Below are 16,496 nucleotides of genomic sequence, written 5' to 3'. Positions count from 1 at the left end.
TTGAGACACATATTTAAAAAAGGAAAAAAAAAGAAGAAGACTCAACAATCAGAAATGGAAGGACATTACTTCTAATCTTACAAAATAAAAGGATTATATTAGAATACTCTGAAAAATTGTACATCAAAAAATGATAAGATAAACTATATAAATCGGACAAATTTCTAGTAATGCACAAGTTACCAAGACTTAAGCAATGAAGAAATATAAAGTCTCAATAAACTATAACTTATAAGGATTGAATCAGTAATCAAAATTTTCTCCCAATTAGAAGCAGCCCTGTTATAGAGTGATGTTCAGCTTTCCATCTGGATTTTAAAATAATCATAGTGGAAGGTAACTGTTATTTTTGGATATGAGGTGTCCCCCCAAAAGCTCCTCTGTGGATGCAAGAGTGTTTGGAAGTGAAATGATTGGATTGTGAGAATTGTAACCTCATCAGTCCATACTAGATTGAAGGGACTACTGGGTGGTAATTGTGGGCAGATGGAATGTGGCTGAAGAAGGTGGGTTACTGGGGGCTTACCCTGAAAGCGTTCATCTTCCCTGTGGCCCCTTCCTCTGCAAGCAGAGCAGCCACACCCTTCTACCATGTTGTGCCTAATCTTGGGCCTAGAGCAATGGAGTCAGCTGACTACAGACTGAATCTCTGAAACTGGGAGTCCAAAATAAACTTTTCCTCAACTAAAAATAGCTGTTCTAGATAGGTATTTTGGTCACATCAGCACACAGCTGACCAACACACAACCAAAGATCAGATGGCATCATTGGCCAGTTATACTATCCATTTAAAGAGGAATGAACACCAGTCTTCCTCAAACTCCTCAAAATTGAAAAGAAGTGAATACTTTTAATCTTATTCAATAAGGGTCTGCATTGCTCTGGTCCCAGAACAAAACAAGGGTATGGTAATAAAGAAAAACTGTAAATCAATATCCCTGATGAAATATTTATGCAGTAAATGGGGTGGTATCAAACTAAAAAGACTCACAGCAAAGGAAACAATCAAGAACATGAAGAGGAAGCCCTCAGAATGGGAGAAAATCTTTTCCACCTGCAGTTCAGATTGAGCATTAATCTCCAGATATATAAATAACTCAAAAAACTTAACACACACACAAACAAACAAATAATAAATGGGCAAAGGAACTGAATAGACACTTCACAGAAGAAGAACTGTGATTGATCAACTAGGATGTTTGATTAGTATATTTCAGTTTTGTTTTGTATTATTTATTTTTTATCTCACTTATCTATTTCCCTTCTTTCTTTCTTCTGCTGTCAGCCAATCTCTATTGTTTTTTCACTCTTCCTTTAATTTTTTTTTACTTCTATTTTCTACCCTCTTCCATCATAACCAATCACATCCTACATCACTACTGTTCTTTCCCTATTCACCATTAAAAATTGTAAACCCTTTTACAAACTTACTGTTTTTACTGTGGGCAGTAACTGATCACATCGTTTCTATTTATTGTAAAAATTAACACTGTGTATGTCATAGCAGAAACTACTTGGTTTAATGCTATACATTGTTTGTATTGTTTGTTGTTATTATTTGTCTCCCCCTAAATAGTGAGGTCCTGGAATTATTCAGGAATATTATTAATCCACAGGGTAAATCTACTGCGTCAGATCCATAAAGTTATATGGTAGACACACAAACAACATGAAAAAGCAAGGGAAAAAATCACCCAAACAAACCACAGTACTTCAGTAACAGACTCCATCAACACCACAGTGGAAGAAATGTCAGAGAAGGAATTTAGAAGGTTCATAGTTAAACTGATGTGTGAGGTAAAGGATGAGGTAAGAAGTGGAATCATAAAATACAAAAAGTGAAAGATCAATAAAGAGAAAGCGATTCTGGAAAAAAAAACAAGCAGAAATTCTCAAAATGAAGGAATCAATAAACCAAATTAAAAATTCAATGGAAGCATCTTCAATAGACTAGACCAGTTGGCAATGAAGACAAAATATATAATCTTGAAAATAAAGTTGACTGGAGAAAAAATGTTAAGAGGCCATGGCAAAGCTTCCAAAAGATATTTCCAACATGAAATGACTAAATGTAAGATTTATTGAGATAGATTGTTATGGTTTAGATATGGTGTCCTCCAAAAATCACACATGTAAGAAATTGCAAGAATGTTCAGAAGAGAAAGAGTTGGGTTGTAAGAGTTTTAACCCAATCACTGCATTAATCCCCTGATAGGGATTAACTGAGTTGTAACTGAAGTAGTAGGATGTAGATGGAGGAGGTGGGCATTGGGGTGTGGCTTTGGGTATATATTTGTACCTAGTAAGTGTGGAGTCTCTGCTTTCTGATCATGATGCGAGCTGCTTCCCTCTGTCACACTGTCCCGTCATGATGTTCTGCCTCTCCTCAAGCCCCAAGGAATGAAGCCAGACTTCCATGCTCTGAGACCTCTGAAACTGTGAGCCCTCAAATAAACTTTCTTCCTGTAGAGTTGTTCTGGTTGGGCCTTTCAGTTGTAGCAGCAAAGAAAGCTGACTAATACATAGGTGAAGTCTTGGAGATAGAAACCAGAGGAATACACAGTCTTTTCAATGATATAATATCAGAAAATTCCCCAAACCTTGAGATGAAATGTAAAATCAAATACAGGAGGCTTACAAGACCCCAAATATACAAAATTACAACAGACCTACATTATTATGAAAATGCCTAACATTCAGAATAAGAATAGAATTTTAAATCCTGCCAGAGGAAAACTACAGGTCATATTTAGAGGGACACTAATGCAGATCTCAGCTGATTTCTCCACTCTAAAAGCTAGGAGGAGATCTTGGACAAATACATATCAAGTTCTGAAAGAAAATGGATGCCTACCAAGAATACTGTACCCAGAAAACTTAAGCTACAGAATTGACAATGAAATGAAACTTTCCATTATAAAAGTTAAAAGAATTCACAACTAGAAAGCCTGCAGTATAAAACATTTCATGAAGACAAAATTAAAAGTAAAAGTGAAAACCAGCAAAGGGAGGCACTACACAAGAAGAATAGTCAATCAAAGGAAAAGCTAATTCAAATTTTAAAAATGAGAAAAAATCAAAATGACAGGGAATAAAAATCATATCTCGATAATAACATTGAATGTAAATGACCTAGACTCATCAATTAAGACCCGACAATATGCTGTCTCTAAGAGACTCACTTCATAGGCAAAGACATCCACAGACTGAAGGTAAAAGAATGGTGAAAAACATCATTTAGTGGCTCTTCATAAATAAGCAGAGGTTTCTATCTTCATATCTGATAAAGTGGACTTCAAGCCAAAGCTGATCAGAAGGGACAAGGAAGCTCATTTCATACTTCTTAAAAGGATTATACATCAACAGGACATAGCCATTGTAAATAGTTATGCCCCAAATTATGAAGCATCTACATACATCAAACAAACCCTCGATTCCAATATCAAGAATCAAATAGACCATAATACAGTACTACTGGACGGCTTTAACATGTTTCTCTCATCACTGGATAGTTCATCCAAACAAAAAATAAAGAAGTAATAGACCTAAAAAATACAGTTAATAATTTAGACTTACCAAACACATATAGAATATTTCATCCATCAATGACTGAATATACTTTCTTTTCAGCAGCACACATATCCTTCTCTAAAATAGAATAGATCATATTTTAGGCCACAAAGCATCTCTTAGCAAATACAGAAAATAGAGATAATACCTTACCTTCTATTAGATCATAATGGAATGCAATTAGAAACCAATGATTAAAAAATAGAAGCCTCCCTAACAATGAGGACTAAATAATATGTTATTGAATGACCAGTTGAGAGCAGAAGAAATCAGGAAACAAATAAAAAAATTAAAAGTAAATGAGAATAATGACACAACATATCAAAATATCTTGGCATTATGAAGGCAGTTCTAAGAGGAAAGTTCATTGCATGAGCCCATTTATTAAAAGAATTGGAAGTCACCAAATAAAATAACCTAACATGACATATCAAAGCCCTAGAAAAAGAGGAACAAATCAACACCAAAAGTAGTAGAAGATAGGAAATAATTAAAATCAGAGCCAAAATGCATTCAATTAAAAAATTAAAAAATCAACAAAACAAAAACTTGAATTTTTGAAAAAAAAATAAACTCGATAAACCCTTAGCCAAGCTAACCAAAGACAGACTCTAAAATTCATGATGAAAAATACTACCAATACAGATGATAATCAGAAACTATTTTGAAAATTTATACTATAATTAAATAGCAATTCTTGAAGACAACAACTTTTAGAGACATATGACCTGCCCAAATTGAATAGGAGGACATCAAAAATTTAAAAAGATGAAATTCTAGCAATGAAATTAAAAATGCCATCAAAAAGCTTACCAATAAAGGAAAGTCCAGGACTAGATAAATCCTCAGCTGAATTCTACCAGACATTCAAAGAAGAACTTAACACCAATACTCCTCAAATTATTCCATGAAATAGAAAACTCATTCTGTGAAGCTAATATCACTCTGATACCAAAAAAGACAGACACATCAAGGAAAGAAAACTTCAGATCAATATCCCTGATGAACATAAATGCAAAAAAAAAATCTCAATAAAATAGTGACAAATCACATACCAAAAACATTAACAAGATAGCACATCATGATCAAGTGTGGTTCATTCCAGGGATGCAGAGTTGGTTCAACATAAGAAATCAATAAACACAATTCACCACATCAATAGGCAAGAACCAAAGGATTATCTCAATAGATGCAGAAAAGCATTTGATAAAACTAAGTATCTATACATGCTCAAAGCCCTAGAAAAACTAGGGATAGTAGGAATATACCTCAATATACATAATACACAAGGTCAACATCATTCTAAATGGAGAAAAATTAAAAGCATTCTCCTCTAAATATAAAACAAAACAGGAATTCCCTCTTTCACCACTTCTATTCAACATAGTCCTTGAAATCCTAACCAGAGCAATTAGGCAAAAGAAAGAAATTAAAGGGATATGAATAGGAAAAGAAGAGCTAAACCTGTTTGCTGACAACATAATTTCTATATTTAGAAGACCCAAAAAAACTCCACCAGAAAACTAGAACTCATAAAAAAGTTCAGCAAAGTAGCAGGATATAAAATCAACAACATAAACTAATTGCATTTCTCTATACAAATGATGAATCAGCTGAAAGACAAATTTTTACCCCTCACACATCAGATAGAGCAATAATCTCTAGGGTATATAAAGAACTCAAAAAGCTAAGCACCAAAAAATAATAATAATAATAATAATAACAACAACCCAATCAACAAATGGGCCAAAGACCTGAATAGGCATTTCTCAGAAAAGGATATAAAATCAATCAACAAATATATGAAAAGATGTTCATCATTGCTTGCAATTAGAGAAATGCAAATCAAAATTATCATCTCACTCCAGTCAGAATGGCAGCTATTATGAAGACAACAATAAGAGTTGGCGAGGATGTTGGAGAAAAGGTACACTCATACATTGCTGGTGGGACTGCAAATTTGTGCAGTCAATATGGAAAGCAGTATGGAGATTCCTTGGAAAACTGGGAATGGAACCACCATTTGACCCAGCTATCCTTCTCAGTTTATACCCAAAAGACTTAAAAACAGCATATTACAGGGACACAGCCACATCAATGTTTATAGCAGCACAATTCACAATAGCTAAATAGTGGAGCCAACCTAGATGCCCTTCAGTAAATGAATGAATAAAGAAAATATGGTATATATGCACAATGGAATATTATTAAGCATTAAAAGAGAATAAAATCATGTTATTTTCAGGTAAATGGATGAACTGTATACTATCATGCTAAGTGAAATAAGCGACTTCTCAAAAAGCTAAGGGCAAAAGTTCTCTCTGTGGATGCTAACACACAATGCAGGGGAGGGAGAGAAGAATAGATGTTCATTGGGTTAGACAAAGGGTTATTAAGGGACAGAATAGGGGATGGGAATAAGAAAGACAGTAGAATAAATGGGACCTATCTTCCCTTTGCTCTCATATATGAATGTGCAACCACTGAAATGCCACATCATTTACAACTGAAAGACTGGGATCCTAATTAGAATAAGCTATACTTATATATGTATGATGTTAACATTCTCTGTACTATCCTATATATCCAAAAAGAACAAATAAATAAATAAAAGCCATCATTACTATTTTAGACTTGACAGGTCATAGACAGTATGTCATCATGTTGTTGTGGTAGTAGTAGTTATTGTTCCTTCTTCCTCCTCCTCCAATTGAAAATGTAAGAATAATTTTTACCCTGTCCACCTAAATAACAAATCTTCAGCTATAATTTGATGGCCCCAACATAGAGCATAAGACTTACTTCTATGAACTTTTCATTCTAGGTCTTAGATATTTATGTTGTGGTTGCTGGGCAATCTAGAAACTCCTCTGATGTGTACTTCATGAAACTTTGAAAGCTCTTGATAACTATAGCTCTCTGCTCAACTTTTTGCTGTACTTCTTATCATCTTGATCTGCTGTGCTTATATTTCTAGAACTATATGGAAGAGAAAAGTAGTATAGATTGTTGGATTTAACTCTTTCAGATCTTTGCACTTTCGAATCAATTGTCATAGTAATTTTCTGGTTCCTTCAGGTTTATTTTGTGGCTTTAATTTAGAGTTTTTCTTAAAAAGTTATATTCCCATCCTTTGTTTATTATTTTTATTCATTATTTTTTTAGGCATAGACAGATACTTAGGAATGTAGATACAAAAAGAAAGGTAGATAAGACACAAATTCAAAGAGGGATATGGTCTATCTAAAGAGTGAGAATGCCCTTGTTTATTTCCGAATTGAGAGAGGGTTGTGCTAAGTTCCCAAGACTGGCCTCAGACTTGCAATACTCCTGCCTCAGCTTCTTGAGTAGCTGGGATTGCAGGAGGATTTCTGATCTGTCCAAGTAGGAAATGGCAGTCCTTCCAAATCAATTTTACTAGTGAAAATTTTGAGAGGAAGAAAGAAATTTGAGAGAATACTTGGTGGATTGAATTTCTCAGCAAGACTGAGCTAAAAGATATGAGGTTTGTGTGGATTTGCAATGGAACAGACTTCTTGAGAAGAATGGTCGAGACATGTCAGAACCACTGTGAATTATTGGATTCTCTCTCTCTCTCTCTGAAACACACAGGAAATGGCCCTACTGCATGCTCAGCTCATGACTGGTAGTGTTTCCTCATTTCAGGTGATCTGCAGGAATACTTGGTGAAGAATAATGAATGCCTTTATTCATGCATTATTGCATTTTCCATTGAGATTACTAAAACCAACATCGCAGCTATCTTCTGGTTCAACAATGAAGCATACCATTCACCATCCCTATCCCTTGCAGTATTAGACAACATTATTTTTAAAATACTTTCTGGCCCTAATGCTTCTATTACAGTCTCCAACAAACCACAGCCTAAATATATTTCTCATAAGAAATCTGAGATAAGGTATGTATGTTTTTTTTTACTGTTATTAAACTTTGGGCTTTAAGTATACTATCTTCTTCCCTTTCTAACCATGTTATTAATAAAAAGTAATATTATTAGTAATCAATATTCACCACTTTGTTTTTACCAATGTGTCTCCTTTTTCCATTCTTTTTTTAGAGAAACACCAGGACTCCAGATAGTCTTCACTTTGATTTTTGGCATGAGTATTTTTGTCAGTGGCTTCTGCCTCCTGACAGTGACTGAGAGAGTTAATAAAGCAAAGCACATCCAGTATCTGAGTGGGGTCTACACTTTTAACTTCTGGGTTTCTGCTATATTTTGGGATTTCATCATCTACATTTTTGGCTGCTGCTTAGTTCTGGTGAGTGTTGGACACAGTATCTTGAGGACTCAGTCTCCCACATGAAACAGAAAATTTCCCCTTGGCTAATATCCTAGATGTAAATCTCTCAAGAAATATGAAAACACATTAACTAATCATGCCACATAGTACATTGTAGGTTACATCTCATACTAATATTTTTCTACCTTGCATTCATTCTAAATAAAATTTTCCCATGTGCTGAAACAGAAATGTTAAGCAAGTTTCTAGCATACTTGGTCACTGATACGTACTGGCCCCAAAGATGCTTTGCATATGACAAGATCTGTCATAGTAGATGACCAGTCCTATACTTTATAAGGACAAATAATTTGCATTTATTTTTATCGTGCTTCTAGAGTTTCCCTATTTTTGTCATCTTGATTACACAAGAGATACTTGGACTCAGCTTTTGCAGTTTTCCCGCTAGAGATTTTTAAATTTTTCTCCATAGATCATTCAAATGTGTGTGTGTGTGTGTGTGTGTGTGTGTGTGTGTGTCTGTGTGTCTGTGTGTGCGCGCGCGCATGCCTGCCTTGTCTTGCCAATGCGTCAAGTGTGATCTAGATTGAGACACCTCATTGTTGTGGTGTCCACAGCCTTTGTGTAAATTCTGTTTTTGCTATAGGAGTATATGTCCATGAGTGGAACCTCAGTGCCCATGGCTTTTCTTACTTTGGGCCTTGCTGTTAGATTGGGGCTTTTGCCTCTTCTATTCTTTGTATTAAAGTATTGGTGAAGTTTGAGTGTGGAGCAAGGTACACTTTCTCTTGGCTGGATTTAATTCAGCAGCAGTCTCTATTCAGAGCAACCGTAAATTAGCCATCTTGAATCTCCAACATTTGGATTTCTTGATGCTTTGTTTTATCATCTGAATAGCCTCTGCGTGCTGGAAAGGTAGCTAGCACTGTGTTTCAGTACAATCTAATTTTTCATTTGCACACATTTTGGTGTAGTTTGAAATTTTGCTTCATATAGTTTGTTTTATACAATTTCCTGTTTGAATGACCTGTTTTATCTTCCCATTCCTCCTTTTTCTACTCAGTGTTTGTTAAACATTATTTTCATGCTAGGCAAGTGCTTTACTACTGAGCCATATCCCATGACCAGGGTTTGTTATTTTGATATATGTACATAATGTGTAATGATCAAATTAGGGCAATTAGAATATGTATCACCTCAATCACTTACCATTTCTTTGTGCTGGGAACATTCAAAGACCTCTTCTACCTATTTTGAAATATTTAATAAAATTTTATTAACTATAGTCACCCTACTGTGCTCTCCACTTTCTATAGTAAACATCTAAATATTTTAAATATATCTATATCATTTCTGCTTGTGTATGTATTTCCACTTTTTCATTTCTCTTTTAATATTTAATTGTGATCTTTGGCATGCCTTCTAATTTTTTATTGTGAACCACACATTATAGCCCTTTCCACAATAGCAGAAAAAGCCTACGTCATTTTTGTTTCCAAATGGTGATTGTATTTATTCCATTTCTCTGGAGACCAAAATCATGCTGTGATAGAAACAAAGCATCCATAACCTTAGTACCCAAATATTTTTAACTAAATTATAATGATTTCTTTGTTGCTTTTTCTACTCCTTTAAAAACATCTTAATAGTCCTTCTCATTTAATCCCAACATTTCTCAATGATTCTGCCACCTAATTATTCAATGCTAAAAATAGACAACCAAGGAACTTTTGTAGAAACTATAATTAACAACTAATAAGATGATAATTTCTGGAAATTTATTTCCCTCCCCCATCTCTACAGTTCCTTTCTTTCCTTACATAGGTTCCCCTCTAGCTTTGGCTTTCCCTGGGTGCTACTCAAGTGAATGGCCAAGATGGGGAGAGTAGAAACAATAGGCAGTACCTAAGCATCAAGGGCAGTTACTGTGGGTCTCAGAATCTCAGTTTAAAAAGGGGAATCTTCTGATTTCAGCAAATATTGAGAGTGGGCTTATTTGGGGATTTGAGAAGAAAAAAGAATGCACCCTGATCTTGTGTGAGTAGAACAAAATAAAATCATTCCAAAAATAGAAAAGAGGAGCTCAGTGGTTCTACTCACTGGTGAGCAAGCAGATCTTGCTGTTTTCATCAGCAAGATGATTTGATTGGGGGAATAATACTGTGTCCTATTAAAAGAAGATTTTTTTTCTTTGCTAAGTTTTCAGACTTGACTATTTTGGTATTACATAGTTTTCTTCACTTTGAGCTGTTATTTCTGTACTCTGTGTTTCAGATGGTATTCGTAATTACTAGATCCAATACATTGATCAAGAATGGGAACATAATGCACACAACATTCATCTTCATCCTGTTCGGCTGGTGTGTTATTCCCTTCACATACCTGTTAAGTTACTTGTATACTACTAGCACCGGTGCATACATTAAGCTCTTCGCACTCCATGAAACTTTAGGCTTTCTAGGTGTTGTTGTGGATCTCGTAATAACCATCATGGAAGGTAAGGGCTTCATACAATTTCCCTTTTTCAGAGGTTTCCTGTGAATAAACAAACATGAGTTTGACAAGAAGAACATTATAAAATTGTTTTGTTCTGGATTTCTGGGGGAAATATTTTTGTTAGTTATAAGGTAAAAAAAATTATTGAGTGACATTAATACTATAACATTATATTGACTATAATGCAAAAAAATTATGCAACTAATATTATCACTAAACTAATCCCCTGTTTTCAAGGCCTTGTTTGCTCAGGATATGTACACTCTTTCCTTTTTCCTCCTTTGCTCATAAGTTTCAAGGATAGCTTGACTGGACTGACAACAACCACAAATAGGAATGTTTTAGAGAATAGGCAGCTGCTACACCTTTGTCAAGGCACCCTATAAACATTAATTTGGCATATGTTAGTCAGTCAACCACAATTGGTCTTGCAGTCTTCTAATTCATTTCCTGACTCTAGGCCTCAACCTTCCACCAATGAATTCCTTGAGTTGCATAAAGACTACTTTAATACTGATTGCATGCCTTTTTATTAAACCCTATGAAAAAAAATTGATCTCTGATTAGTAGACTAAAATATGCAAAAAGTCTTACTGCTCATTCTTTGAATTAATCACATTGCTATCAATTAGTCTGTATTAGTTTTTAATGCTGTTGTAACAAATAACCACACATTTAGCAGTTTGGGGTTTTTTTAATTTTTAAAATTTATACAAATTTATTATCTTGAAAGTATGTAGATTAGAAATCTGGGACACATTTCACAGGGCTAAAATCAAAATACCTGCAGGGATTCATCCCTTTCTTGAGGTCATATGGGAGGATTTTGATGTGTTTTTTTTTTCTTATTTATTTGACAGAACTCACCAGTAAATGCCTCAGGATCTAGAGTTCCCTTTGTGAGAGGTTTTGTTATTAATTTTAGATTAAATTTCTTCAAGATATGTGACTTAAAATTTCTTATACCTTCCTATGACACCATTGTGTTGTCTTTTTCTAAGAACTCTTGCACTTTATCTACATTTTTAAACTATTGACATGAAGTTATTTATAATATTTCCTTATGATCCTTTAATGATCTTTTAAGGTCTCTTTTGGTCAGTTTTTTTTCCACTGTGACCTAAAGACCTGATAAGAACAATTTTAGAGGAGGACAAGTTTATTTGGTGCTCATTGTTTCAGAGGTATCAATCCATAGATGGCTGGCTCCATTGCTCTGGACCCAAGGTGAGGCCAAACATCTTGATGGAAGAATGTGGTAGAGGAAAGCAGCTTGGGACATGATACCAGGAAGCAGTGAGAGACAGAGAGAGAGAGAGAGAGACGTACAGACCAGGGACAAACCAAAGTACACCCCAGTGATCCACCTCCTTCAGCCCAACCCCATCTGCCTATAGTTACCACACAGTTCATCCCAATCAGAGAATTAATGTACTAAGTAGGTTAAAACTTTACTAAACCATCATTTCACCTTTAAAATTTCTTGCATTGTGTCACATTTGAGCTTTGAGGGGACACCTCATATCTAAAACATAGCAAGGTTTTTTAAGGTACAGGCATTCTTAATATTACTTTCTTCTCTATTTTTTCCTTCTTCCTCTCCTTCTCCCATAATTTTGCCAGAATTTTTACCAGTTAATCTTTTCAAAGAGTGACCTTTGGATTTTGTTAATAGTCTCTATTTTTTGTTTCCTATTTTATGGATTTCTGGGTTTCTGTATAGCTTGATTTAATTTTATCTATTTATTATGTCTGTGTAAGGTCAAATATTACATAATTTAAAGTCTTTCTTCTTTGTGACACAAACATTTAAAGCTATAAAATTTATTCAATATACTGTTCTATTTGCATCCCATAATTTTGATGTGTTGTCTATTTATTATTATTCAACTAGAATTATTTCTCTAATTTCCCTTGTAATTCTTATTTTAACTCAGAGGTTATTTAGTGTGTGCTTATCAAATATTTGATAACTCCCTATGTTATCAAATATTTGATAATTGCCTATATAACTGCATATATAGGCAGTTATCAAATATTTGATAGTTGTAATAAAAATTAAACTTAAAAATATTCTAGTCTTTTATAATGTAATTGTGCTCCAGGATATCCTCACCTCTCCATCACACTGTTCTGATGTAAAGAAAATGTCCATGTCTCAAGACAATCCTGTGTTCTAAAATCTCCTGAAATATTAGATATTGATTCAAGAATATCCTCACGGAGTATCTAAGTGCTCTGATTTCATGTGTCTACAGGTCATATAAAATAGTTATATAATATATTTCAAGCCTTATCTCACCAAGGAATTAGGTATTCTCCAAGAAGTAATTTAAGGATTGTTGGTTTGAAATTATCTCTTTGCATTTTTATTAAGAAAAATACCACTGAGAGACCAGGATCTGTTAAGCACAGTCTCAGAAAAGGGATCTGTGTGCACAATTTACAGAGCAGCAAAGATATAATATTTAACCACCATAAATTCAGTGCCCTGATGTTCAAAGCCTTCTTATATATTTGCTCAAAAACTGAATAGATTAATAGGTAATCTTTGAGCAGAAATAGGAGCATTTCTTCCTATAAATTTTTTTAGAAATGTCATATTCAGAGAAAAGAGTCATCTAAATATCTAGATGGCTTCATGAAAGGATTTTCTGGACGCCATATTTATTTTTTCTACTTTGAAATCTCTTCAGAAAAAATGGAGATACTGGGAATATTTTGGCAGGATTTGTCCAGTTTAGTGTTCCTTAGCAAATTGCATTGAGAGTGTATAAGGAGGTCATAATCTTGGAGAAAGAAGACTTCCTTGGTTACTTCTAATTCTTAGATATCAGACATGATTTCTCATATCTCTGATTAGAGGATCTTTATCTATAACATGTGAATATTAGTACTATTCACTCACAAACTTGTGAAAATTAAATGGTTGAGATACATGAAAGAACTTTATAAGTTAAAAAACATAGGGCCAACACTTTAACATATTGGCATAGGCATTAACTTCCTGAAAAAGACTCTTAAAGCTCAAAAAAAAAAAGAAATGGTTTCAAATTAAAAGCTTCTTACAGCAAGAGAAATAAAAACATGAAGAGAGGGCCTTCATAATTGTAGAAAATCTTTGCTACTTTTCTGATGAGACTAAGAACCAAAATATTTACAGAACTCTAAAAACACAATCATTAAATTCACAATTGAACTAAATATATATTTCTCAAAAGAATAAATGCAGATGGCCAACAAATGTATGAAAAAATGTTCAACATTCCAGCAATCAGGTAGGATGCCAATCAAAACTATGCTGAGATTCCATCTCACTCCAGTTAGAATGGCAATCATAAAGAATAAAGATAATAGTAAATGCTGTTGAAGATGTGGGGGAAAAGGTACTTACATTGTTGGTGGGACTGCAAATTGATACAACCACAATGGAGGACAGTATGGAGATTTCTCAAAATAATAGGAATGGGTCCACCATATAACCCAGCTATACTATTCCTTGGCATTTAACCAAAAGAAATAAAAACAGCATGTGATAGTGATAAAGGCATATCAATGTTTATAGCAGTGCAATTCATAATAGCCAAGTTATGGAACCAGTGCAGCTGTCCTTCAATAGACAATTGGACAAAGAAAATGTGGTATATATATATACAGTGGAGTTGTACTCAACCATAAAGAATGAAATTATGATATTTTCTGGTAAATGGATGGAACTGGAAAACATCATGCTCAGGGAATTAGGACAGATGCAAAATTTCAAGGCTGGAATGTTTTCTCATATATATGGAAACTAGAGAGAAATAGAAATTTTAAAAAGGGTAGAGTCTCATGAAAATAGAAGAGAGATTTGTGGAGTAGAGGAAACAGGGCTGACCAAAGGGAGGAAGAACAGAATGAATGTAGCCTGTCATGTACATGTGTGAGTATATCACAATGAATTCCATTTTTAAGTATAACTACAATACGTCAACTTTTAAAAGTAGATTAAAAGTTTTTAAGAATAAAAATAATAATATTAGAAAAATAGATAGCACTCTACATCTGCATAAACATGAAGAAAATAAGCAGAAACTATCAGAACAATCTTTAGCTGAACTCTGCAGAATTGACAGAGTTTTGAAACAATCAAGTATTGCTGAACCAGAAAAAAAAGCAACTTAATGCAATAGGAAAGATTTATGGCATTATTACATGTCCTTGCTTTATCCCTTTGCCACCTTGGTGGCAGACTTGAAGACACAAACCATTCTCCAAGAATATAAACGTGTTCCTAGGTCCAGCGGAAATACAGCAGAGTTTCATCATAAATTTGCATGTAAGTCTGTATGGTCTTCCTCATCTATAGAACCAACATAAGTCCCTTTTCTCTGTTTCACCTCGTTCAGAAAAACAAGGCATGAGAAACAACAGGCACTGCTGAGAAACAATTTGCCTAAAGTCAGAGACAAAAGACAGGGAAAGGATCATCAGGAAAATGGGGCATTCAGAAGCACCCATTGATATGAGATATTTCAGAGAGCCATATACATACCCAGGGCAAGATCCTTTCTCAGAAAGGAACTGAGAAGACCATTAGCCCACTTTGGGACTGATCCTAAGTGCAATTCTGGCTCTGTGTTAGAGGAAGGTTCTAGAACAGAGAAAATATTCAGAGATTGGCAGTATTGTTTTTGTTGTCCTTGTTAGGTCAAGATAGTCAAGGAAATCTCTGTCAAGCACCAAGTGAATATAATCAAAAGAACAGCAACTTCAGTGACCTCTTATGATAAGGAATAAAATCGCTGCCAAAGTAGTTAGATTAATAAGCACACAGATTACTAAAGCCTTCAACAATCAAAATTTTAAAACAGTGAAAGGAAGAATCTGCTTTTCAGAGTTAAAATATAAATATATTCAAATTTCTAGTTTTCTGAAAAAAGTTAAAAAAAGTAACTGATGGAAAGATAAATAATAGTTATAGGGAAGAAAACTACTTTGCAGTCTCACTTATATATGGAATCTTTTAAAAAGTAAAATCCATAAAAATCGGGAATAGAATGGTGGTTAACAAGGTGGAGAGGGGGAAGAAATGAAGAGAAGTAGGACAAAGGTACATAGTTGCAGTTACATAGGATTAATAAAAGTAGATATATCATGTAGTACTACATAGAATATTGTCTATTGAAAACCAGCTAAGTGAGTCAATTTTAAGTCATTTTACCAAAAAAAGTTAAATATGGAGGTGTTCGATATGTTAATTTGCTTGACTATAGTAATTATTTCACTATGTATATGTATATCAAAACACAGTATTCCTAAATATATCCAGTAACAATTTAATATGTATAAAATAATTTAAAATGTTGGAGAAAATAAAACAAAAGTTGAAGAGGTTCCTGAACACTCAACTTTCTCTACATAAAATATTAGTGGGAGTCCTTCTGGATGAAATAAAATGACACCAGGCAGTAACTTGAAGCCATATAAAGAAATGAATATTTCCAGTAAAATAATCACATGAAAAATATAAAATCTAATGTTATTCTATTTTGGGTTTGTAGTTTCACACCTTGAAGAGCTAGTAAAAGAAGAGAAAAAACAATACAAAGCTAACAGAAGGAGGGGAATAATTAATACTAATGTAGAGATAAAATAAACTGAGAAACAGACAAAATTAATGAAACCAAAAGGAGATGAAAGTGAATACGCTAATACCAATTGCCCAGAAATAAAAAATTAGTAAATGATTATGAACAATTGTACATCAAAAGTTAGATAACTGAGATGAAATGAGCAAATTAATAGGAACACATAGATGATTTAAACCAATTCAATAAGAAATAGAAAATCTCAATAGACCTCTAGCAAGTAAAAATACAAAATGAGTAATCAAAAACCTCACAGAAAAGACCAGATAAATTTCCTACTGAATTATACTAAATATTTAAAGATGAAAAATTTTGCTCTGTATGTGTAATGAGAACTGTAATGCATTCCACTGTTCTGTATTTAAAAAAATAAAATCAATTAAATAAAAAAGGGACATTTAAAGTACAGAAAAAAAGAAGAGTTAACATGAATCCTTCTCAAGTTCTAATAGCAGGGGAAAGAATATTCCTTAACTCATTCTATGACACTAGCATCATTCTGAAAACAAAGTTAGATAAAGACATCACAGGAAAA

General features: G+C 33.8%; 1 protein-coding gene across 1 annotated transcript in view; it reads left to right on the top strand.

The window, feature by feature from the left end:
• The window catches only part of LOC101975769 (phospholipid-transporting ATPase ABCA3), a 130,027-nt gene that overhangs the window by 82,689 nt on the left and 30,842 nt on the right, over positions 1 to 16,496 (top strand). The window contains exons 19-21 of the mRNA XM_078024246.1: positions 7,237 to 7,489; positions 7,649 to 7,853; positions 10,110 to 10,332. Coding sequence (XP_077880372.1) covers positions 7,237 to 7,489; positions 7,649 to 7,853; positions 10,110 to 10,332 — 681 coding nt within the window. The remainder of the gene's footprint in view (positions 1 to 7,236; positions 7,490 to 7,648; positions 7,854 to 10,109; positions 10,333 to 16,496) is intronic.

Source organism: Ictidomys tridecemlineatus, chromosome 10, assembly GCF_052094955.1.
Source record: "Ictidomys tridecemlineatus isolate mIctTri1 chromosome 10, mIctTri1.hap1, whole genome shotgun sequence".
Taxonomy (NCBI): domain Eukaryota; kingdom Metazoa; phylum Chordata; class Mammalia; order Rodentia; family Sciuridae; genus Ictidomys; species Ictidomys tridecemlineatus.
The sequence above is the reverse complement of the archived record's forward strand: the minus strand, read 5'-3'. Positions and strand labels throughout refer to the sequence as shown.